We start from the raw sequence: 25,771 nt of genomic DNA, 5'->3' as shown, positions 1-25,771 counted from the left end.
AAACAGAAAAAAAAAACACAAAAAAAAACAAGGAGAGAAAATAATGTGTGTAGTGGCTAACGATCTATCATGTCGATAGATCGTTATATATATATATATATATATATATATATATATATATATATAGACAGATAGATAGATAGTTATACATACATATATATAGATAAAGAGATATACATACATATATATATATAGACATACATACATATATATATATTTATAGATAGATAAATAAATAGATAGATAGACACATACATGCATATAAATATATATATATATCCGAAATGATGAAAGCAAAGTCAACCCCAGTGGTATTTGAACTCAGAACATAAAGACGGACGAAATGACGCTGATAATTTTACTCTGCATGCATACAATTCTGCCAGTTCGCCGCCTTATATATGCCGGAATATTAATATGAGATTACACTTGAAAGAGATCAGCCGTTTCAACAAAGCAGTCGTCGTCATATCATAACAACTTACAATGATTTCTCCCTCGTAAAATGGCTTCATAAACACGTGTCGCCGGTTAATGACAAACAAAAATATGGCTTTGGCTGCCGTACATCATATTCCACCCAATTTTTTACAAGAAATTCTTGAATTAAGAACAAAAATTCCAGGTTAGTGCTTGTTGTTGCTATATATTATGCTGGGATACTTTAGTAATGCATATCTATATAGTGCTCAGTATTAGAACCTCTGAGAAGTAATTTTAAGTAAGAAAATATTTTCTTCAATTGAAGGTAGATTGAAATACAAGAGTAAGTAAATATTTAGAGATATCTGCTTACTAAATGTTAATAGAGACGTAATTTATTATTGATTATTTTTTGCAAATATGAAATTACGTTTTATCAATACGGTTAAGAAAACATGGCTTGAATGCGACAAATAACCACTCGATTGATCGATCCTGTTGTCAATGACATTGGAGACACGGAGTGGAAATAGCTTCGATGTATGATTGGGACCAGTTTGTCGCAGTAAATAGTTACATAAAATAATATTTGGCTTGCAATTTTCCTATAAAATAATTATGCTAATTTAGATGACTATCATTGAGTTCATGTCTGCTTTCACTTTCGTCAATGCGCAGCTGGATTTGGTTTTGTTCGGGGGTCGACGAAGCTTTATTTTAATATTTTAGATATTTTACTTAGCAAAAATTGTTGGTATTATCTACTATCGCTTTATATATTATATATATAATGTATTATAATTTTATATATATATATATATATGCATATTACATATCTCTATGTTCATGTACATATCTACATGTTTGTTAAATTAAAATTTGATTGTCATCAGTCATCCAACCCAGAGTTAACTTTTGATATAATAAACGTATTTATCCACCCATGATATTGAATTTTACATCAGATAATGTCAGAAACTATAAACAATTTTTTCACTATCACATTACAATATAATATATATATATATATATATATATATATATATAAACGTCAGTAGTTCATATATCCGAAAAAGAAGCACACCCTAAAACATTAAAACAGTAATATATTTTTTAGGAAGTTGATTGTTATGGTCGGTCAGAGAATGACCATTAGTTTCGCACCTATAAAGCACTTAGTTGTATAGGCGACTCGTCAGACTCAAATGGCCAGACTTTGCGAAACCAATGGTCACTTTCTGATCGGTCATAACAATCAACTTCTTTATATATATATATATATATATATATAATCAAATTCAGACGATATTATAACAGTAATAATTTTAAACACGGAAATAATATCGTTACGGCAATAATAATTTGAAACAAATGTCATACATAGACAAAATGAAAGATAAATATCAACCAACTTCAAAGGTAAAGCTCGCGGCAAAATACCGTTAGAGACAGATAATATATTACTGGTGAAAATTTCTTAGGTCAGGTTAATAGTTACTTTGGAAAGGAGGAAATAATATGGTGAATAACAAAAGCACCCAAATTTATATTCCATCTTCAGCAACAACACTGAAAGAACAACAAATTCTAAGAAATGTAATACAATCCATACCCTCCCCCCAGGACGTTCACTGAATTGAATGATGTCCTAAATGGAATATTGAACATTCATCAACTCATGAACAACAAAAATAACAACACATTTTAATAGCAACCTAAAATATCCAACACACATCATCATCATAGCTTTAACACCCACTTTTACAGCATAGCTTGAGTAACACAAAACTTGTTGGGGCAGGTTTTCTGTGGCTGAATGTTATCTCTTCCACTAACTCTCACCTGTTTCCAAGCAAGGTACTTTCCCTCACCTTAGCAGTGTCCTTTGAACAATGAACAAAACGCTCAATAGATATCATTATATATATATATATATATATATTATATATATATATATATATATATATAGCTTTCGGGCTTGTGTGGTTGAGAAATTCACTTTACAACCTTGTGTAATTGAGCAAAATGAGTTTGATAGAATAGAATAAGCTCTAGACATAGAAATAAGTTGTGAAGTTGATTTGATCAACTTAAATCTTTTAATCATGCTCCAACATGGCCACTGTCCAGTAACTGACATGCTAGTTTCAACTTAATTTATCATTGGTTAGCTACTGCAGTTCCACATTGCTATAAAATGCCACTTGTGACACAGACATCGTGTGTGTGTGTGTGTGTGTTGGATCATCCCATAAATAATATAGCCTTTTCAAAGTCAAAGTGGGACAGGATAAACTACCTGCATCAACTTGCTATAAAAGCAGGTAGTAATTTTACTTTGTAGTTATTCTTAGCGTAAGTTTTGAAGAGTTCAGTTCGATTTTAACAGTTATTTTTTCGAAGTTATAATGGAGAATATTTGGCATATTTTGCTTTATGAGTTCAATAGAAAGTGCAAGGAATATTAATGCAATATATGGGGATTGGACAATAAGTGTAAACCAGTGTCAATGGTAGTTTCAGAAATTCTGAGCTGGAATCTACAGTCTAGAAGATGAGCCATGTCCTGGAAGACCTGTAGAGCTTGATGAGGACATCCTGCAAACCTTGGTAGAACAAAATCCCATCATAACTGTTGAGGAACTAGCAGAGAATCTTGGATTTGGTCATTCTACCGTTCATCGACACCTGCGTGCCTTCGGAAAAGTTAGCAAATTGGGTTAATGGATTCCTCACAAACTTTCTAAGTCTATTCACATGCAGAGAGTGAATGTGTGCTCTTCTTTGCTGTTACGTCTCACAAATGAACCTTTTTTGGACCAAATAGTGACTGGTGATGAAAAATGGGTTCTCTATAAAAATGTCAAGCATTGAAGACTGGGTAGGGAAACACTGGCACCCCAGGCTAAAGAAGGTCTTCACCCATGTAAGATGTTGTTATCTGTTTGTTAGGATATGAAAAGTTTAATCCACTTTAAACTTTTAAACCCAAACAAAACGATAACAAAGGAGATCTCCTATGAACAGCCTGAGCAGCTGAAGTCAGCACTAAAAGAAAAATGACCATCTTTGGTTTCAAGACGAAAGGTGTTCTTTCATCAGGATAATGCTTGGCCACATTCAGTGAGGATGACATTCAAAAGGCTGGAGCAGTTTGAATGGGAAACAATGCTCCACCCACCATATTTGGTGGACATTACCCCATCTGATTATCATTTATTCTGCAATCTTCAAAATCATTTGCGGGGGAAAAAAATGAATTCTGTTGACGAGGTCAGAACAGTACTGGAGGAGTAATTTTCATCAGGGACAAGTGAATTTTGGAAGTGGGGCCTTGCAAGTCTACCAAATAGATGGAAGAGCATTGTAGAAAATGAAGGAGAGTATACTTTAGCTTAAAAAAGAACTTTATCTTAATTTTGAAAAATAAAAGAAGTACTAAAAAACTGCATTATTTATGGGATGATCCAATATACAGGTTAAAGTATTGAGGAAAAGCAAACAATTAGGTAATAAGATAAGGATATTTAATTTCATTTAATTCACTCTAAATTTAGCTATATAAGGAATGGTAAAAATAGTAAAAAATATTCTTATTATATAGCTAAATTTAGATTTAATTAAATCTCCTGCATTACCTAATTGATTACCTTTTGTCACTACTCTAACCTATACCCACTGATTCAAAGGGATGCCACCTTTAGCCATCTTTGAACAAGACAATCACATGACCACAGCTTCAACTGCTGTTCGAACTGGAATTTTGATGGCACACCTATTTGAGAACACAAAACACATACTTGTTTGAGTCATCCTGACGAATACTCCTCATATCCCACCCTCTCTCTCTCTCTCTCTAAACATTTATGTGTGTGTGTGTGTGTGTGTAAATCATGGCGTTACGTCTAATTTTTATGGTGGCATGTGTTGGACAGGTTGTTGCTGCTTTCCCAGACAGGTTAGTGAATCATGTCTTGCTTGTAAGTTTAATCTTTGGCTTAGTCTCTATGATTGGGTGTACTTTATAGCACTCTTTCACTGATTATGCTGGGTGCACATTTTTCTGGCACGGAACTGGAGACATTGTCATGTCTTTGACAAAACGTTTAGTTTTATTTTATTGTGGCACTAGTACAAGAGATGATAAAGGTGAGAGAATGATGGAGATTGCTACCAAATGGCCTGAGAAGAGAATAGATAAAGTGTATGAATTTGCATGCAGATCTGATGATTTACTTTTTGTATATGCCTCAAGAACAGTGATAGGGTAATAAAGATAAGAGAAAGAAGGATTGAATGTTGGAGACAGGGTTAGTTAGATCCCATGACATTTTTACTTCACTGGAAGCAATGTACAGTGAATAGGAGGAGGAGGCAATGGTGATGGAGACATAGGTGACAGCAGCCTGTCGACAGGTGAGTGATAAGGATATATGGTAAGAGGATTGGGTTATAGTTGTTTGAGATAGTTGAGCACTATCAAAGAGGCCAAAGATGTAGCCATGATAGTATTCTTTTATTCTTTTACTTGTTTCAGTTATTTGACTGCAGCCATGCTGGAACACCGCCTTTAGCCAAGCAAATTGACCCCAAGATTTATTCTTTGTAAGACTAATACTTATTGTATTAGTTTCTTTTGCTAAGTTACAGGGACATTAACACTCCAGCATCGGTTGTCAAGCGATGTTGAGGGAACAAACACATACACACACACACATATATACATATATACATACATACATATATACGTATATATATATATATAATATATATATATATATGTATGTATAAGTGTCGGGCTTTTTTTCAGTTTCCATCTACCAAATCCACTCACAAGGTTTGGTCAGCCCAAGGCTATAGTATTAGGTTGTCAAGAAAGTTCTTGCAGTTTTTAACCTTTAAATTCAGATGCACATATTTCAAATGGTTGGAAATTGTATACATTACGTCTGATTCAGAAGCAAACTCTCAAACAGTTGTGCATGGATTGGCTTCAACTAAGGCTCTTAGTTGATTGTTGTCAACATCCAATGGCCAACCATTATGCTTATCTTCAGGACTCTCGTCACCGATATGAAATTTCTTGAACCACCATTATGCTGTACGTTTATTAGTTGTTCCTAGGCCAAATGCATTGTTGATATCGTGAGCTGTTTCAGCAGCTTTTTGGCCTTGAACTGGAATAAGAAAATTGTGCGAATTTGCTTTTTGTCCATGTTGTATTCAGCATTCTGGAAAAAATGGCCTAATTATTCAAAAAGAGTAACACGATTAGATAAAACGAAAAACGGGCTTTAAAATGATATATAAAGTCAAAGTAATTTAATGAAAATTAGTTTGAAAATACATCATTTAAAACCAAAATTTAAAATTCTGCAAGGACTTTCTTGACAACCTAATAGAAGACACTTGTCCAAGGTGCCATGCAGTGGGACTGAACCCGGAACCATGCGGTTGGTAAGCAAGCTACTTACCACACAACCAAGGCCAGCAATTTTGTGGGAGGGTGTTGTAAGTCAATTACATCAGCCCCAGTGTTCAACTGATATTTATTCTATCAAACCTGAAAGGCAAAGTCAGTCCTGGCAGTATTTAAACTCAGAATGTAAAATTGGAAGAAATGCTGCTAAGCATTTTTTTCTTTTGGTATGGTAATAATTTTTCTATCTCATTGCCTCATGGTAGTATCATCATTATTTGATGTCCACATTTCATGCTGGTATAGGTCAAGTGGTTTGGTAGCATCTGATGGGTTCAAGGGTGCTCCAGTGTCTGCTTTGGCATTGTTTTTATGGCTGGATACTTTTCCTAATGCTAATTACTTTACGGAATGTTCTGGATGCTCTTTTCATGCCACCAGCACTAGTGAGGTTGCCCTGCAGCCTGCAATACTATAAATCTCAAGGAGACAACTTTATGCAAGGAATAGAGAGGGATGATATATGAGAGAAATGGGCCAAAGTAGAACTCATATTTTAGAAGGGATGGTGGGAGTAATTGGGTGGAGCTAAAAAGTAATAAAAATAGAGTTAGGTGTCAGGGTGGATCTTCAAGGTATGAGATGGGTAGGAATAATTGGATATATACTTGAAACAAATGACACCAAAAGTATGAGGATGATGCTCATTTTGCAACAGTTGCACAATATCAAACCTAGGAAGTGCATGCACAGGCACATACACACACCTGATGGGTTTCTTTCAGTTTCCATCTACCAGATCCATTCACAGAGCTTTGTTCAGCTCTGGGCCTTCACAGAATTACAACAATATCCACTCATATAGATTAATGCTCCACTTCAAATTTCAATCAAGTACATTTTGGTCTCATGTGTGCTTTCCTTCATCCAGCTGGGAATAAAACAGTTGTTTGGATAACCAATATTCCAGCATTCACATGATGTAGTTGTTTCATCATATTTGATGCCATGTACTCATAGTTTCACTGTAAGGGATATTAACCTGCTTGAGTATGCTGACATTTCTGCATTTGTTCAGCCACTTGATGTGTATAATATTTCCCATACATCTCTAGTGGCCTGTTTCCTGCCACTGGAGATGTTGCCTATGGCTTGTCCAATGTGAGGATGTCTTAGTATCATTTGGTAAGATTTGTGTCAGCCTCTCTACAGCCATCTATTTAAAGGTGTGTATAGATAAGGTACATTCATAATTATAATTTGCCTTTCTAGTATGGAATTCCTGTCTTGTCTAGAATATCAATTTGCTGGGAGTTATTCAGAGACATGCAACAAGATGAACACCTTCCCTCAAGCACTTACCATATCTTGAACATATTGCTTCTATAGGCATCAGCACATTAAAGTTTCAACAACTTTGGCCACCTTTTAGAATTCAGTATCTTTTCCACCCATTAAGGCAGTAAGCTGGCAGAATCGTTAGCACACCAGGCAAAATGCTTACTAGCATTTCATCCGTCTTTACATTCTGAGTTCAAATTTCAGTAAGGTCAGCTTTGCCTTTCATCCGTTTGAATAATAGTAGTACCAGTTGAATAATAGGATCGATATAATTGACCTTCCTCGTGAAATTGCTAGCCAAAATTTGAAACCAATATCTTTTCCACCCATTGATATACTTAAAAAAAAACAAACAACAGCACCATACACATGACTTTTGGAAACATTTTTTCACACTCAGAATTGTCAAAGTATGGAGTAAACTACTTGCTTCAGTTGTTAACCATCAGAGAACTATCAAAAACTCCATGCATCCTGAAATTCAATACCCCTGATTTATATATATAATCTTTCTAGTGGCTCTTTTACTATTCACTTTTCTGTCTTTTTATGTTTTATTTTGTGTGCTATTCATGCATTTTTGGCTATTATTGCTGTCTTTCTTTACTCGACTTATTGCTGTTTTTCTTTACTCAACTTATTGCTGTTTTATGTCCCCTCTTTTACCCTTTCCCAGTGAGTTGTAGTGCACCTGAATATTGCATACAATAAATTCATCATCATCATTATTATCTTAATATTAATTTGCCATCAGTCAGTTGCATATTTTGTAAAGTATTTATAAAAAATCCTATATTCATGCTATTTATTCTTTGTTTCTATTTCAGAGCCTGATTTGCAAGAACATCCAGTTTTATTTGTTCATTTATCAGAATTATTCACTTGCACAAATGATAAAGAATTATTGCAAGTCCCCAAAAAAGTATGTATACGTATGAGCACCCTGAGTCTTTGTACATTTTACAATGAGTAATTACATAAACACGCATACTGCACACTGTCCTGCATTCTGCATTGCAATCTCATAGTTTTGGGTTCAGTCCTTAGGTTAGTGTCTTCTATTATAGCCCTGGGCCAACCAAAGCTTTGTGAGTGGATTTGCTTGACAGAAACTGAAGGAATCCCATTATATATGTGTGTGTGTGTGTGTGTATGTGCCTGTTGGTGTGCCTTTGTCTTAACATTGCACAATAGTTCTAAAGGATTGTCACTATCAGGCAAGTGGTGTCCTTCGTTTGCAGTCTTTTGTGAAAATATATCTGGCTTGGAGATTGACAACAGAAAAGGCATCCAGTTGTAGAAATCCATCTCACCATACTCCATCCAACCCATAGATATTATGTCATCCCTGATTAAGCTAGCTCATAATCAAAGACATTCCAGCCTATCCAGATATATGTATCTTGGTCCACAGTATCCAACATATTCTTCACTTTTGAAACATAGTATGTAATTTGAGAGAGATTTAGTTGCTATTTCTAACAATTCAAACGATCACCTTGATGCTCTTTCATTGTTATAGCTGAGATTACAGCTGATGCTGGTTGGTCAATTTTGTAGTTCCAGCAATTAGTATAAAAAATGATTATCTCCCTTGTAAAGCTGTGTAAAATTATATTTTTCTCCTTATAGATTATTGGACTATTAAAGGCTCAACATGACATACAGTCAGAACATATTCAGATTGCTGTTGATGTTATGGTAGCTATCTACATTCGTTATCCAACTCGACATCCTTTGAAAAATGTTTTTAAAAGGTAATCTTTTCTTCAAAAAAATATTTGTATAATTGTGTTTGTGTGTGCATGTGTTTGAATGACAGCATTTCACAGTATATATTACTTATTGATATTATGACCAGTCATTCTACGCTTTTGAAGACCAGCAATAAAAAAAAAAAGATTCCTAACCTGACAAATAAGTAAATAGAAAAAAATTTGTAACAAAGAACAGTATTAAATTTTCAATATTTTAAAATTTCAATATTTTAAAATATTATTAGCTTTATTATTGGTGTTAATGAACCGCATGTACACTCCTCCCTCGCCCCGAAATATTTGCTAATTTCCATCACATTCTTTATCTTATTTAGTCTGTTCCAAAGTTTCCCACCTGCCAGCCAGAGTTGTATCGCTACCCAAATTGAGCAAGAAATAAGCCATCTAATTAGTAATTTCTGGAACATGTCTCATCACCAACACGACCACTTAAGAGCTTTGATTGAAGCAATATTGAACTTACTAGAAAATTTCACCTTGGGTTTGTATATTTTCTTTTGTTTAACTTCATGGCAGACCACACATCGCAAAAATGACATTGGCGAATCTACTGGAGTTGGAGTTGGAAGTTCTCCATCATCCGCCATACTCACCCAATCTTACCCCCTCTGACTACCATTTCTTCCAGAATTTGGATAACTTTTTGACAGGAAAAAAAATTTAATTCTGACGATACTTTAAAACAGGTCTTCCAAGATTTATTGACTCTAGATTGCCAGGCTTTTACAGTTCCAGGTTGGATAAGCTACTGCTGGAATGGCAAAAGTGTATTGATGATATGGGTGCATACTTTGATGAATAAAACTATTCCTTGTAGTTATAAAACATTAGTAAACTTTTTTCTTTTCTACAAATTTCATACTTGACGACGACCTTATAAATAGTGAATGAAAACTTACAGTGAAAACAATAATCATTGAACTTAAAGTGGAACCAAAGCATCTGAAAAATGAAAGTGAAAACAATAGAGAGTGAGTGAGATATAGAGAGAGGGAGAAAGAGAGAGAGAGAGAGAGATCTAGCTAGTTAGACAAATAAGATAGATATAGATAGGAAGAGATGGACAGAGAGATATAGACGTCACTGATGCTAGAAAACCGGAAGTAAATATGTTAAAAACTTTTAAAGACATAAATCTGATATAAAAAGCAATATTTAAAAATTTTTTTTATGACCAATTGATGTAAGGAAGACAATCAGTTTCTGAAGGTTACTTCACAAAGAGTTACCTCCTTTCTCCACGTAACCCAGGAACGAATGTTTTCTGCCTCTAGGTGTGCCGTTACATGTGTGTATATATTTATGTATATATACGTTTATCAATTCGTTTTGCAAGATTCTAATCACACATACTATATTTTAATGAGCATACATTATATGGTAATGTTAAATATTCTTTTATTTTACAGGAGAAGAAAGTTTGAGAAAACAATGCATGCCAGGTAAGTAACTTTTAATATATTCAGTGATATAGAAAATAGAAAGTCTTTACTGTTTATTCTCTAAAACCTTTTAATGATGGAGTGTAAATAGACAAATATTTGTGTAATAAATGGAGTCCGTTGTTTCACTCTTTATGATCAAATTTAAACTATTCATCAGCTAGTAAACAGCCTTGTCACATTAAAGTAATAATCTTAAGAGTTGTGACATTAACGTCATTTTCAAGAACATATGCAATGTAGATGAAGTGGAAGAGCTACAGCAAACAATGAAATCTAGGTTGCAATTTCAAATTTACTAGGTACTCACCCAACTGTGGTATGATTGTTTGTGTTATTCAGTAGCAGGCTTTAAGGAAGACCCCCATCACTACTATCTTTATGTTCTTCCCAATTATTTCTACCCATTTTTATATAATGTAGCATAGCCATATATCTCCTCAGTAGGGACCTGTACTTGTCCCTCTATTATATTGGCATATAGCCACCTGTCTCCCCTTTCAATTTTCTCCCAGCCCAACCTTAATCATGAGTTTTCTTTTCCCCTTTTCTCCCTGTTATTTTTTTCATTTTACAAGTTAACAACCTTTCTACTGCTAGTGACATGAAAAAAGCACCCAGTACACACTGTAAAGTAGTTGGCATTAGGAAGGACATCCAGCCATAGATATCAAAGCTGACCCTGGGGTTTGGTGCAGCTCACCAAATCCTGTCAAACCAAACCATCTGGTCCATACCAGCATGGAAAAATGGACTTTAAATGATGATGATGAGGAGGAAGTCAACTGTTATGCTCAGTACTATACTAGTAACTTTTGACATTTGTTTTTTCACTGTTTAGTCATGAAGGAGAAAGGCAACACTCACCATGACCCTTTATTTTTATCAAAGACCCTGAGACTAGTCAGAAGGAAAGAAGTTATCCTCAAACCAGAGACCTTATATAAATGCTTGCAATAGAATAAACTCTGCTTAAGGCACCCTTGGAGCAAGACTTGGTGTTAAACCAGGCAACAGATTAAAGTAACGATTTAAAAACTCAGCATAGACAGAGTATGATAGAATACCACAAAGTATCATATCTAATTTTCTTGGAATCATATCTGCTAATTCATCATCTGGTTTCATACTTTTTATTTAATCGCCTTTGAAAAGATGAAAGGCAAAAAGTTGATGTCAATGGGATATGAATTTTCTGTTTAGCAGCTGTTATATTTTGTTTGTGAACCAAATTTAGAAAGTATCAATTAGGTTGGTAAATAGAGTACAAGGCTGCTAATTACAAGGTTGGTAGTTTCCTGTCATAGATACTACATTAAGTCTACAATAATAGCCCAATCTTTTAGTTATAAGCAATTACACCTTGTTGCTTTGTCTGGTAAGACTTCTGTAAATAGATAATTGTTTTGTTAACTTACAGTGCTGACTTTGTATAAGACTATTAACTTGGCGATTGTGATAAGATCAGCTATATTGACTTGTCTTATTTTTTTCTGTGAGAATTATCAGGAAGATATGAAGATATGAAAGCAGGGATATCATCTTTCATGAAATATATTTTGCTCTATCTGGTGCACTATAAAACAAAATGCCAGATCAGATTAGTCATCACTAGTCTAAAATTATGTACTTTATTAAAAAGACCAGTTTCTTTCTTGGTGGTTAGTAGAAAAGGGCAATAATTATAAGTACTTTTGCTTATGAAATCCTTCCTGCTCACATCATACAAGGCAGGATGTGAGCAGGAGTGAGATCAAAATTTATGGATTATTCTCAGACTGGCAACCTGATCTGAATGCTTGCTTCAGAATGGTCTTCACTGAAGACCTCCAAGAATAAGATGGTGCTGGAGTAGATCTACCAGCCAAGAGTAGGTTCAATCTTTCTGATTGGCTTTCAGTTTTTGCCTGGAAGGTTGGGCACAATGGGTAATATTTACTGAATTTTTGATTTTGAGAAAAAAAATGTTTTTACAAGTGTTCTCTAACTTACAAAAAACTATGTCAGCTAAACAAATGACCTTCTTTAAATGCATTAAAAGCACTATAACATATTCGGAACACTATTTCAGAAAATTATCTCTGTTCTCTTTGAGCATATAAAAGACAAATTTAGCTGGGGCAACACAAGTAAGATAAAGCTATGGTAAATTTGTTTCTTCAGTTCTCTAGAATTACATTTGAAAAAAGACTCATGCACATCAATATCCATCCTTGGACATGAGAAAGATAGAGCAAAAATGCAATAAAAATTTTAAATATCTTGGTCAAGTGAAAGCAGCTCTCAGAAAAATTGTGCATGATATGACTAAATCTAAAAAACTCATCATAAAATATTCTCCAGAGCTTCTTCATGAGCTGATGAAGTGGCTCCTTCCTGATATATTTATCATGCTGTAAAGAAATTACTGAAATTTGTCGTTATACATTTTACTCCATTTTAGACATAACTTTTTGAAAATTGAATATTATCAAATGAGAAAAAATTTATTTGGAATCCAACAGAGAAAAGAATATTGATTGTTAAACACCTACAATTATCTAACTATTTTATCAGCAACCTCAATTACAATTGGGTTGAAGTTGAGGAAGAATTTCTTTAAAAAAAAGGATCTGTCACCCGACTACATTTCAAACCCTCTCAACTTCAGTATCAACTATGCTGACTTATTTTCACTCCCCAAAATAATGATGCAATACTTGTAATGGTTCAAATAGTTAGGGAGAAAATAACAAGAAATCAAAAAGTTTTCATTTTGCTCCACTTACCCATTTTGAACACCACCATCACCAAATTTCACTCTTATGGTAGAAGACACCCAAGGTGGCACAAACTGGAATTGAACCTGGAACCTCAAGACTGTGAAGTGACCTTTTAAACCAAATAACCATGCCTGTTCCTAAGTTTCATTTAAGTTTTTAGTTATTATCAAATTATATGTCCTGCCCTCTGCTGTTGTTGTTTCACCTAGGTCACCCCAATAAAGCAGATCTATGATCAAAGGCATTCCAGTTATGCTCCAACTGTCTTTCTTTCTAGATATAGTGTTCTAGGAATACAATATTCAATGTGTCCTTCCTCTTTTAAGATGGTAGGATGTGATTTGAAGGCAGTTTTTACTTCTAACCGGTTTTTACTACTCTCATGTTGGTTCATAGTGCCCTCAGTGGACATGGATGAAGAGGATATGATTAGATCTTGGGATTGTTTGACCTCATGAAAGAGATTGAGGTGGATGATAATTTTTTCACATTGCTCACCTTTCCAACCCCAACATAGAAATGTAGACTTCAAAATGATGATGATTATGATGATGACATATTGATGTTTAATCTATTTTTCCAGTGATAAAATTTTTATCTCAGTGTCTCCAGGAATTCCTCACTGTTCTCAGGTAAGTACAGCAAACTTTTAATATATAACTGTAAAATATTTTTATTAGTTCATATATATAGGTGCAGCCATGGCTGTGTGGTTAAGAAACTCACTTTGCAACTCATGTGGTTTCAGGTTCAGTTCCATTGCATGGCACCTTAGGCAAGTGTCCTCGATATAGTTCCAGACCAACCAAAGCCTTGGAAGTTGATTTTGGTAGACAGAAACTGAAAGAAGTTTATGTGTGTGTGTGTTTGTGTCCTCTTGTCTTAACATTGCATAAGCAGTATAATACAAGCAGGATATCCTGCCATAGAAAATCTACCTCAATAAACTTGATCTAAATATATATATAAATATAATCTAAGATCAGGTAAGCTATTTCCAGAGAAGCACTCAACCTGAGTTCTTGGGTACCAACACTGTTGGATTCCAAACTTATACCAAAATTCTTCAGGTGTAGAAAATCTTGGTTTTGCAACAGTAAAACTGTTGTGTTGGTTTAGTGAAGAGTAAAATATAATCTGAATAAGAAGACAAAGAAATGTTTTAGCATATCTTTAATGATCGGTTACAATTGTTTCTGTAAAACTCTGCTTGTAACTGGCATTGCAAGAAGAGTTGGTACAGAAACAATTGTAACTAATTATTAAAGATATGTTAAAGTATTTCTTTGTCTTATTTGGATTGTGTGTGTGTGTGTATTTATATGTCATTTTCAAAACTCGTCTCAATTCATATTTACTTGTCTTTCTGTTTCATCTTTTCAACTTCTGTCCCTGTTACTATCAGAGTCCCATCAATATTCCTTTCTCATACATTTCTATTACTACCTGTCTTGTATTATTATTGCAGATCTTCATTACCACTTTCCATATCATTATCATCATCTCCTTATTAACATAATAAGACTTAAATGTTCTTGGGTTAACAAAGTAACCACTACCTGGTTGTTTGAACTGGTGGAAGTAACAACCAAATCTCCTTTAAATCATGCTCTACCATTTTAAAAGAAAGGTATAGTCTGAAAAAACAAAAAAACAAAATAGTTATGGTAGGTCATGTCTATTTGACCCAGACATGAGAACACTCATTGGTTTTCATTGCTTTTACCCTTGACTATTATCACCACTGTTATAGCTATTATAATTGTTTCCCATCATTATCAATCTCCTTGTCATTACCACTAACCTGTCATTACCATTACTTCCATCATTACCACCACTTCCATCATTACCACTTCCTCCACCATTACCACTACCTTTATCATTACTACTGTTATAACCTTCATCATTACCACTTTTTCCATCATTACCACTACCTCTGTCATTACTACTACCTCTCATTACCACTATCTCTGTCATTACCACTATCTCTGTCATTACCACTATCTCTGTCATTACCACTATCTCTGTCATTACCACTATCTTTATCATTACCACTACCACTGTCATTACTTTTGTCATTACCACTACTTCTGTCATTACCATTACATCCATCATTATCAATACATCTATCATTATCACTTCATCTACTGTTACCACTACTTCTTCCATTACCAATGTTGTAGTTGTCAAGTCATCACCTAGTGTATGTCTCTGTTTCTTTGTTAGCCTCACCAACATCCCACCTGTACAATGCAATGAAATCATGCATCACTGTCTGTCGACATCGAAAGCAGTGAATAAAGTTTTACAGAAATTCTCTGCAGCTTATACCAATGCAATATCTTCCAACACTGATGAAATGGACACAATTTCAGCACAGCTGGCATCAACAGCTTTAATTCTCATCCAAGAAGGTAATGTTAATGATCAAAATATTATGTCATTGTGCTTAAATGCATCCTGTTTACTCTGCAAGTACATAATTTTGGGTTCTGTCCCACTGCATGGCACCATGAGTAAGTGTCTTCTACAATAGTTCTGGGCTGACCAGTCCCTTTTGAGTGAATATGATAGACAGAGACTGTGTGGAAGCCCATTGTATGTCTCTGTGTGTGTATATAAATTATGATAAGACCACTGAAATCTGTTTGTGAATTTTGGTAAAAAATATATTAATTTTTATTGTAAACAAAAAAAAATGTTACTACGAACATCAAACACTGAGATAGATTGAAGCTTATTGTTCTTGGACTAGGTATCATAGTAGTTGCTATTGTGCTGTTAGCTGATCATTGTATGTTGTGGTCGATGTCTGTCCATTGTTGTGACAGCACTCTAGCCAGCTGCTGGTTGTGCTACTCTCAACTGCTACTGTCTTCTGTATCCAGTCTGATGTTTGCTCTCTGTCAGCAGTCGCTCCAATGTGCTGAGTGGTGGTTTTGCTCAGAAAAAGTGCACTAAAGATGAAATTGTTATTAGATCTGGTTTCACGAGAAGTCTTGGATGGTCAGATTATTTTATGATGTTGGTAATATTCTAGAAAATTGCAATCGTATCCTTGAGTTGTCTTTTTGCATTAGACATAGTGATTAAGGTTTAATTTCTATGTTAAATATTCCTGCTGCTTATTCCTATAAAAGGGTCTTTGTCTTGCAAATTACTTGGTGACCTTGCTGATGCTGGTGTCACATAAAAAGCACCCAGTGCACATTGTAAAGTGGCATTAGGAAGGATGTCCAGCTGTAGAAACCATGCCAAACTTTTTTATTTTAACCTTCTCAAGTCATGCTGACGTATAAAGGCTGGTTTCCCAGTTTCCAAGGTGTATAAATTCCCCGCCTGTGCAGGATGCCAGTCTGTTGCAGGATTACCCATTTTTGCCAGCTGAGTGGACTGGAGCAACATGAAATTAAGTGTTTTGCTCAAGAACACAATACGTCACCTGGTCCAGGGATTGAAACCACAATCTTGTAATCATGAAGCCAACACCCTAACCATGAAGCCACACACCTCCATAGAAACCATGCCAAAACAGGCATCTGAGCCTGGTGCAGTTCTCTGACGTACCAGCTCCTGTGAAACCGTTCAACTTATGCCAACATGGAAAATTAGACAGTAAATGGTGATGATTTACCTGTGTGTCTTTGTGTCTGAGTCTGTCATCTCACCCCCACAACAAGTATTGGCTTGTTTACATCTCTGTAACTTAGTAGTTCAGCAAAAGAGACTGGTAGAATAAGTGTCAGACTTCAAAATAAGTACTAGAGTTGATTTGTTTGACTAAACCTGTCAAAGTAGTTCCCCAGCATGGCCACAGCTCAATGCCTGAAACAAGTAAAAGATAATGATTAAATGATAATGATGCACTGTCTTATTTTTCAGTGCTCCCACCACTGTTTTCAGTCTGTTACAATGACTTCGTTCCATGGTAGTTTGTACTTTCACTTTATACCTGTTTATCTGTTTTGCTATTCCTGAATTTAATGTTTCTCCTTGAGAGTCAGCATTTTAAAGATTGTGAACCTAATGCCCTAACCATACAACATGGCTTTGTGATTAGAGTGTTGGGCTCATAATCATGTCACATTCCTGAGTGCAGTTCCTGGACTGGATGGCATGTTGTCCTTTTTGAGCAAGACACATTATTTCACACTGCTCCACTCTATTTAGCTGTAGATGTGTACTAACTGAGTGCTGGTGCAGCTCTCTCTCTCTCTCTCTCTCTCTCCCCCTCCCCATCTGTCACATCCTCAATGACTTGCTATGTAAAACACTGAGGAGCACTATTCTTGCAATTATGTAGACACCTAAAACAATTAGTAAAAACATGCTACAAACTACCAAGTCATACTTGCATGCAAGTGACATCTAAGCATATTCTGATTTTTAGGAGTTAAGCTGTTTCTCTTTTGTAAAGCCCTTTGAAAATATGAGCTATTAGAAATAATTTTGCACAAGGCCAGTAATTTTTAAGTGATGTGGTTTAATCCCTTACATTGACCTCAGTACTTGACTAGTATTTATTTTATTATGCCGGAAGAAAGGCTAAGTTAACCTTGGCAGAATTTGAACTCAGTGTGTAAGGAAAGAGTAAAAATGTTGCAAAACATTTTTTCTGACACTAACAATTCTGTTGTCTTTGTTATTGGAAATGAGGGTCTGAAACTTCAGGTGATTGCTGTGCTTGAGAAGACACATCAAGCTAAGCAAAAGTGCAGTTGTCCTTGCATACAGGCATGCCCCCTGCATCCCTTTTCAGCTGAGTGATCCTAATCTCGCAGGCTTGTAGGTGCCAGTGTCACATAAAAATCAGCTCCCTCATGCTGGTGCTGTGTAAAAGCACCCAGTACACTCTGTAACGTGGTTGGCATTAGGAAGGGCTCCAGCCATAAAAACTATGCCAAAACAGACTTGGAGCCTGGACAACTCTTTAACTGATCAGCTCCTGTTAAACCATCCAACCCATGCCAGCATGTAAAAAACAGATGTTAAATGATGATGAATGTTTAATTTGTTCTGTTGTTATATTGATATTCATAAGTTTCTGTTCTTTAATTCAGAGAAGATGTTAATTGAATGCCGAACTAATGGTGCCATGACGTTGGTACTACTTCTGCAGTTATGGGATCACAACAACAGTGGATTATTAGTAAGTTGTCTGGTGTAAAGAAATTTGATCAGTTTCATTTTTTTTCAAAATTTTATTAGGTACAGGCATGGAATTGTGGTAAGAAGTTTCACATGCTTTTGGGCTCAGTTCCACTGCATGGCACTTTGGGCAAGTGTCTTCTACTGTAGCCCCAGGTCAGCCAAAGCCTTGTGAGTAGATTTGGTGGGTAGAAACTGAAAGAAGCCCATTGTGTTTATGCGTGTATTACTATCTCTTTGCCTTGACATCACATGATAGTTTTAAGTGAGTGTAACCACCATTATACAAATGGTGTCCTTTGCTTCCAATCTTCTGGGAAAATATTTCTGATCATTGAGAAATATTACCTTACTTGGAAACAGGTGAAGGTTGGTGACAGAAAGAGCATCTAACTTAGAAAATCCACTTCAACAAATTCCATCTCACCCATTCTAGCATGGAAAAGTAGACATTAAGATGATCATTTTATTTTTATCTCTCTTTTCTTTTGGAGAGATGAGTCCTTTCTGTATAACTATGAAGCAAAAGAAAGGAATGAGAAATAGAGAAAAATAGAAAAATAGACAGCAAGAGTGAAAAAGACAGATTGATACTGAGAGTGGTCAATGTCTAAAAGATTGAAAGGATGAAAGAGAGCCAAAACTTAGTAGTTAATAATTAAATGTTATTAATTGTTATTAATACATATATTTTTTGCTTTTCCAGCTTTCTTCATTGCTTGATCATAAACATACACCGTGTCAGTTGTCAACATTTCCTCATTGGTTTCAAAATGCAGAACTATCAAATCCAACACTTTCAGAGTTATCAGCTTCTTCTTCATTGTCAGTAATATTTGCCATGCTAGCAGTAATTCCTCTGGAAAAACTAACTCAACCTTACCTTAAAGAAAACAACCATTTACCTGAAGACTGCACTATATTCAATATCGTTCTAAGACAACTGTTTGTCAATATATCCAGGTAAGGAGTCATTAGCATCCTTTGATTGATTTGTCAAAAGATTGAAAATAGTGCTAGCACAATTCATAGACACTCCCAAAATGAAATGGGAGCATAATGTGGTATCTCCTGTTTGTGACTGTGGAACAGTCCAAACTATCAGTCAGCTGGTCAGTTGTCCCTTACTGGATTTTCTTCTTTGGAAGATTTGAGAAATAACAAAGAATGCAAAAAGATTGTGTATAAAAGTGGGAAGATTTGATATAGACATGAAAAAATAACAAAAGTGATGATGACTTGTTTCTAATATAGGCATAAGGCTTGAAATTTGGAGGTGGCAGGATTGGGGTGGGGATGGGCTGATCAATTTCATTGTCCCCATACTTGCCTGGTTCTTTGCTTTTCATTCTTTCAGGGCTAATAAATAAAGTTGATTTTCATAGAATTTGAACTCATAATAATCCTTTCTAATAATTATTTCTACTAAAGGCACAAGGCCTGAAATTACATTAACCCCAGTGTTTCACTAGTACTTAATTTATCAATCCCAAAAGGATGAAAGGCGAAGTCAACCTTGGCAGAATTTGAACTCAGACTGTAAAGACATGAAATGCTGTGAGGCATTTTGTCCTACATGCTAATGATTCTGCCAGCTTGCCACCTTATTTGAACTCATGATAATAATGATGATGGTTTAAAATTTTGGTACAAAGCCAGCAATTTTAGTGATTGCTGGGTAGTCAATTACTTCAATTCCATTACTTGGCTGGTACTTTATTTCATCAGCCCCAAAAGGATGAAAGACTCAGGTGTATTGATGATAAACAGATCCTTAAACAAACTTGAATTTTGGTGTTTTTAGCTTCAGACTGCAGCATTTTACCACCAGATCACAGAACTGTTTCAACATCTTTGTTACTAACACTTGCATAAAAATTTTTAAAAATTAAATAACTTTTTTAAAGTTGTAAAATGCCTGTTAATAATATTTGAGAGTTTCAATAAATTCAATAAATTTTTGTTTTAGGAGTGAAAATGTTGGTACCAAACTTTTGGGCTGTAGGTCCCTGATTTTGTGGACATCTAAAATGGGGTAAGCTAAATACTAATTTGTTATCTTATTTTCTTATAAACACTTTATACATTTAACTATTTGTTTTGCAAGATTCTTGATGTGAAATCATGTGTTGAAAATGATAATATTATACTTGGGGATAGCCATCTCTTGCCAATTAAACACACATACTATTTGATCTTCACTTTAGCTTTAACTTTTGGTTGGAAGACACATGGGTCAGAAAGTTGTTGAAGAAGTCACAGTATGTGTGATGAAAGAACTTTAACAAATAAACTGAACATTATTTACATTTGATGAATATTTGTCCTCATCTAGTTGTTAGTAAGATTCACTTGTTTTTTTTTCGATCTTTCGTACATTCATTTGCCATTAACACTTTAAATGTATTACTTACTAACAGCTAGTTTTCATAAGCTAACCATTTAAACTGTCTCTTCAAAATATAATTTTATGTAATTTCGTTAAGATAATTACTCGTTTCTCGGTCTGTTTAATTTCATTATTACCATTATTTTCATCGCTTGTACCATGTTCCCAAACTAAACTTTGTTTGTTCATGGTGCACCTGCCCTCTCCCGCTCCCACCACCAATACTGGATATCTTTATCTTCCCCACCACCAATACTGGATATCTCTATCTTCCAACCATCTACACCGGATATCTCTTTCTCCTCCCACCATCATTACTTGATGTCTCTTCTCCCAACCCCCTCCTCCTCACTGGGCTGTTTTCTATATATTACCTGCACTCTTTCTCTCTCTCCTGGGACAAATGCAACTAGCCCAGCTGCCCACCTACTTAACCGGCTATCTTTCGTTTCATTCTGTCTAGAAATTTGTCACCACCATTACCTGATGTCTCCTCTCAATTCCCTCTCCCCACTGGTGCTGTTCCTTATATTACCTGCACTCTCTCTCTACTGGGACAAATGCAACCAGGTTATCTGCCCACCTACTTAACCAGCTATCTTTTGTTTCGTCTTTGTTCCATCTAGAAACATACCAACAACTACCCAGGAATTTTCCTTGGCCTTATCAAGTGAAGGAGAAAGCTATTTGGCTGTCCATGTGAACTTGTTCCTGTGTGTGGGTACATGTGCATGCATTTGTGTGTATGTAGAGATGAGCTTGTTTCCTCTCTCTCTCTCTGTCTGAACCCCCCCCCCTGCTGGTGGTTCCCTCCATCATACCTGCAATCCCCTCTCCTTGGACAAATGCAACCAATTTTAGCTGACTCCCTACCTAATTTAACATTGGAATATCCATATTTTGCTACACCGCTTAAATTTACATTATTCGATAACCATAATGCTTGTGCTTACAATGCCGCTAACACCTGCTCCTTCCTCTAGTAGGGGCAACAATCTTAACACGCTTGAATGTTTGAACGATGTCAGGTCAGAAGTGAGAAAAGGTGAAGCATGCATAAAAAACGAACACAACAACCTCCCTCTTCTTTTCAGGTGCTGAATAACATCTCACCTCCCCAAGTTTCACCCCATATTCCTTTCCCAGTTAGAAACAATGTCTCTTAGGGCTAAAACAACAGTATCATTATCCCTTTCAGGACAGCCACATTATCTTGACAAAAAGCATTTATTTTAAAGAACTGTTACTGAATTTCTGTCTTTCAGATATTTAGAAATAATAATAAAGCTAAAATGAAGATCAATTAAATAGTGCATGTGTTTAATCAGGAAAAAAATTACCATCGCCATGAGTAACTTATATATATTATGCAAACTATGCAACAGATATACATACAGGGCAAATTTAACTATTTCTCCAAAGGCTGAAAAATTGGTGAACAACCTTAATTTTCAAACCTTGTTGGGTTCTCATAAGATGCTTCAAAGCCACAAGTGAGCTATTGGAAGAGGCTAAAAGTATTGAAGTTTTATTCTCTAGGGCAATGATATGAAAGATATGCAGTGATATATATATATAGGTGCAGCCTTCTGGCTTCCCAGACCCCAGTTGAACCGTCCAACCCATGCTAGCATGGAAAGCGGATGCTAAATGATGATGATTATAATGATATATGGAAGATTCTGAAGAGTTTTGCACCAAAACTTTGGGATTGAAAGCTATACCCTCTCACCCATCTGAACTACATGTCACTGCACAATATCAAAGATGCCACCCTATCCATTTAGAGTAAGGGCCTGATAATGTGTCAGTATAGAGATCCAAAGGCCCACAGCTTTTTACCACATTGGTGAAAACCTTAGAGATCTGCAAGTCATTGATGCAGATGTATTTATAAAACACTTAGACAAATTTTTATCTGAGGTTTCAGATGAATCCACATCACAGTAAGAAATGCAAATGTGTATGGTGATATACAACTGTCTCATTCATCAACACCAACCATGGACAGAAGAAATGAAATAAATTAAGTTGTATCAATAGCAGTACCCAACCATGAGCACAGCCTCTGGCTCAAATGGTATAAAGTGTGCATGTGTAATGATAGTGATATACCGTGCTTGAGAAAACCTGTCAAGCCAAGTGAGATCGTAGTTGTGGCTGATGCCAGTGTCACTTAACTGGCATGTAACAAGCACCTATTGGACATTGGGCAATATGCTGTGCTTGAGAAGACATGTCAAGCAATGTAAAATCATAGTCATGGCCGATGCCAGTGCTGTGTACCGTAAGTCCTCGAGTATAGTCCGCCCTTGAATATAATACGCAGGGGATTTTTAGCGGGCTGCACCTCTGAAAAACCTAAACCTTGTGTATAATATGCACCCCTTCTCTAAGTTGAGTTAAGGAGGTCTATATAACGTCCTAGGTTTGTAAAAATGTGTATGGTAACGTCCTTTATTATTATTGTATATATAACATAATGCAAACGTGTAGCTTTTTTTGTGCATTTTGTTTGCAGAAAATAAAGAAATAACAGTAATAACGTTTAATAAATAAACAAGACAGTACCCCAGTATGGCTGCAGTCTAATGATTGAAACAAGTAGAAGATAAAAGATAGAATAAAATCTTATCCAACCCATGCCAACATGGAAAACACTTACATGAAGATAATTTCAATGGCAAACCAAAAACTGCATATATTCTAATGTGTTGCTCTATGTTATTTTATTTGATGTGACATTCAATTTTTCATGTTCTCAACAGTATAGCCCTGAAAGAAGGGAGAATTGAGCAGATTCACATAGTTTCTCTTTTGGCCAAGCATGGTATGTTTTCTCGCATCATGGACTTCATATGGACGGCTTGGGAGGATCACTCTGATGTGAGTAGAATTGTTGTACTTTTTAACTTCTTTCTTTTGCTTACACTTCATTAAATTTGTCTTCAAGTTATATGATGGTTAATACTGCTAATATATTATATTAACATATTGCCACATGTATGTGTGCGTGTATTTGGAGGTGGGGATTGTTAAGAAGCTTCCTTCCTAGCTATGTGGTCTTGGGTTCAGTCCCACTATACGCACCTTAGGCAATTGTTTTAACTCTGGCTCTGGGCCAACCAAAGTCATGTGAGTGGATTTAGTAAATGGAAACTGAAAGAAGCCCATTGTGTTTATATGTGTGTGTTTGTACTGAAGGCATGTGGCTTAGTGGTTAGGGTACTTGATTCATGATCATCAGGTCATAAGTTCAATTCCTGGCACTGCATTGTGTCCTTGAGCAAGACATTTTCTTTCACATTGCTCCAGTCCACTCAGCTGGCAAAAATGAATTGTACTTGTATTTCAAAGGACCAGCCTTGTCACATTCTCCTTGAGAACTATGTTAAGGGTTCATGTGTCTGTGGAGTGTTCAGTCACTTGCACTTTAATTTCATGAGCAGGTTGTCCCATTGATTGGATCAACTGGAACCCTACCAATGAAGTGCCAGAGTCTCTTTGTGTACATTATGTATGTACCCACCCACCCTTGTCATAACATTATGTGATGGTTGTAAAAGAACATCACTGTCAACGCAAGTGATGTTGGGAAAGTGGATGTTAAATATTGATATTTACCCATCTGCTTTTTATATTGGTTTGAGTTGCCTGTTTTGACAAGATCCAATGGATCTGAGGGCTACATTTTGCTCCAGGGTCTCAGTTTTGAGTTTTGGCATGATATATGTATGTGTGTCTGTTTGCACACATACAGGAATGGACACACAGATACACAAAAGTCTCCCACCCAATAGAGATGAGAAAGGACCACAACAAAAGGTGAAATATGGTGTTGGAGAAGACATGCTCACACAAGCCTGCCAAAACAGATGTTAAAATGGTGGTGATGGTGATAGAGGTGAGGAGGTATAACATGTACATGTAAATCTTTCTCTCATTAAGTTCTTAGGTCTTCGTTTACTATGCTCCCCATCTCTTTGCCCCCCCCCCCCATGTATGACTTTGTCTCTCTCTCTTATCATTGTTACAATGGATAACATCAGATCTTCCTTGTTTAATCCTCCTGCCACGATCCTTTTCTATCACTCTCATTCTCTCCCCATTAATCCCTCCCAAATCACCAATTGTTGACATCATTTTTTCTCTTTCCCTCATACCATCAGCTGCTCTACCATCAGTCATCTTTGTCGCTATTTATTACTCTTTCTCTCTTACATTGCACTCTCCATTATCACTCTCTCCCACCAGTCACTTTCATTTCATTTACTCTCTCCTATTTCCCTGCCTTTCTCCTTCCTCCTATTTCTCTTTTTTAATTATACTGCTCATACTGTTTTTCTATTTAATTTTCTTACCAACATCTTATCATTCTCTCTTTCATTACTGCCTCCTCTGTCACCTCACTCTTATTAATATTTTTTCTGTCACCCTCTTGACTCAGTTCTGTTTTCTATTCTTCCTCATTAGTCTTGCCAAGTACAAGATAACCTCTCTGGAGGTTCTGATATGATAAAATGTACTAGTACATATTGTAAAGTGGTTGGCGTTAGGAAGAGCATCCAACTGAAGAAACTATGTCAAAGAAATAAAACATAGGTGTAAGATACAGCTTCTTTCCCACCTGGAGGGCAGTCATTCCAATTAAGACATGTCTCAGACTGATGATTCATCTAACCCATACTAACATGGAAAATAAATGTAAAATAATGATAAATTGATGAAACAGAAACTGCCCTGAACTACTGTTGTTTGTGTGTGGTTGATTTAATCAGTCATCTGATTTAACACCACCATCTGGCCGTTGTTGGATCCTTTAGCAGACTCTATTCTGTTGCAGCCATTTGGTCTATTTATCCAGCCTGAGGATTATTTCATCTTTTCCTCCCAACAACCTTGGAGGTTGTAAGAGGATCATGTGAGCTACTCTTTTGAACTTACATAAGCCCTTTACTCCCTGTAGAGCATAGACCATCAGCAACTTATCTCCTTTGTTCTTGACGATGGGCTGTCTTTTGTGCTTCTCTCCAGTTGGAACTCTGCTTTTCCCTTGCAGTTTCTTTTTA

The 25,771-nt window shown here is 35.8% G+C and overlaps 1 protein-coding gene across 1 annotated transcript in view; it reads left to right on the top strand.

Annotated features, from left to right (window-relative positions):
• Positions 1-300: 300 nt before the first annotated feature.
• The window catches only part of LOC115232342 (thyroid adenoma-associated protein homolog), an 89,394-nt gene continuing 63,923 nt past the window's right edge, over positions 301-25,771 (top strand). Inside the window, exons 1-11 of the mRNA XM_029802177.2 lie at positions 301-625; positions 8,011-8,105; positions 8,816-8,940; positions 9,276-9,442; positions 10,371-10,403; positions 13,749-13,797; positions 15,392-15,579; positions 18,226-18,314; positions 19,020-19,276; positions 20,283-20,348; positions 23,471-23,588. Of these exons, the coding sequence (XP_029658037.1) occupies positions 535-625; positions 8,011-8,105; positions 8,816-8,940; positions 9,276-9,442; positions 10,371-10,403; positions 13,749-13,797; positions 15,392-15,579; positions 18,226-18,314; positions 19,020-19,276; positions 20,283-20,348; positions 23,471-23,588 (1,278 nt within the window). The 5' untranslated portion in view covers positions 301-534. The remainder of the gene's footprint in view (positions 626-8,010; positions 8,106-8,815; positions 8,941-9,275; positions 9,443-10,370; positions 10,404-13,748; positions 13,798-15,391; positions 15,580-18,225; positions 18,315-19,019; positions 19,277-20,282; positions 20,349-23,470; positions 23,589-25,771) is intronic.

The sequence above is a fragment of the Octopus sinensis genome, linkage group LG2 (genome assembly GCF_006345805.1).
Source record: "Octopus sinensis linkage group LG2, ASM634580v1, whole genome shotgun sequence".
NCBI lineage: Eukaryota > Metazoa > Mollusca > Cephalopoda > Octopoda > Octopodidae > Octopus > Octopus sinensis.
This window is presented reverse-complemented; position numbering and strand designations above follow the sequence as displayed.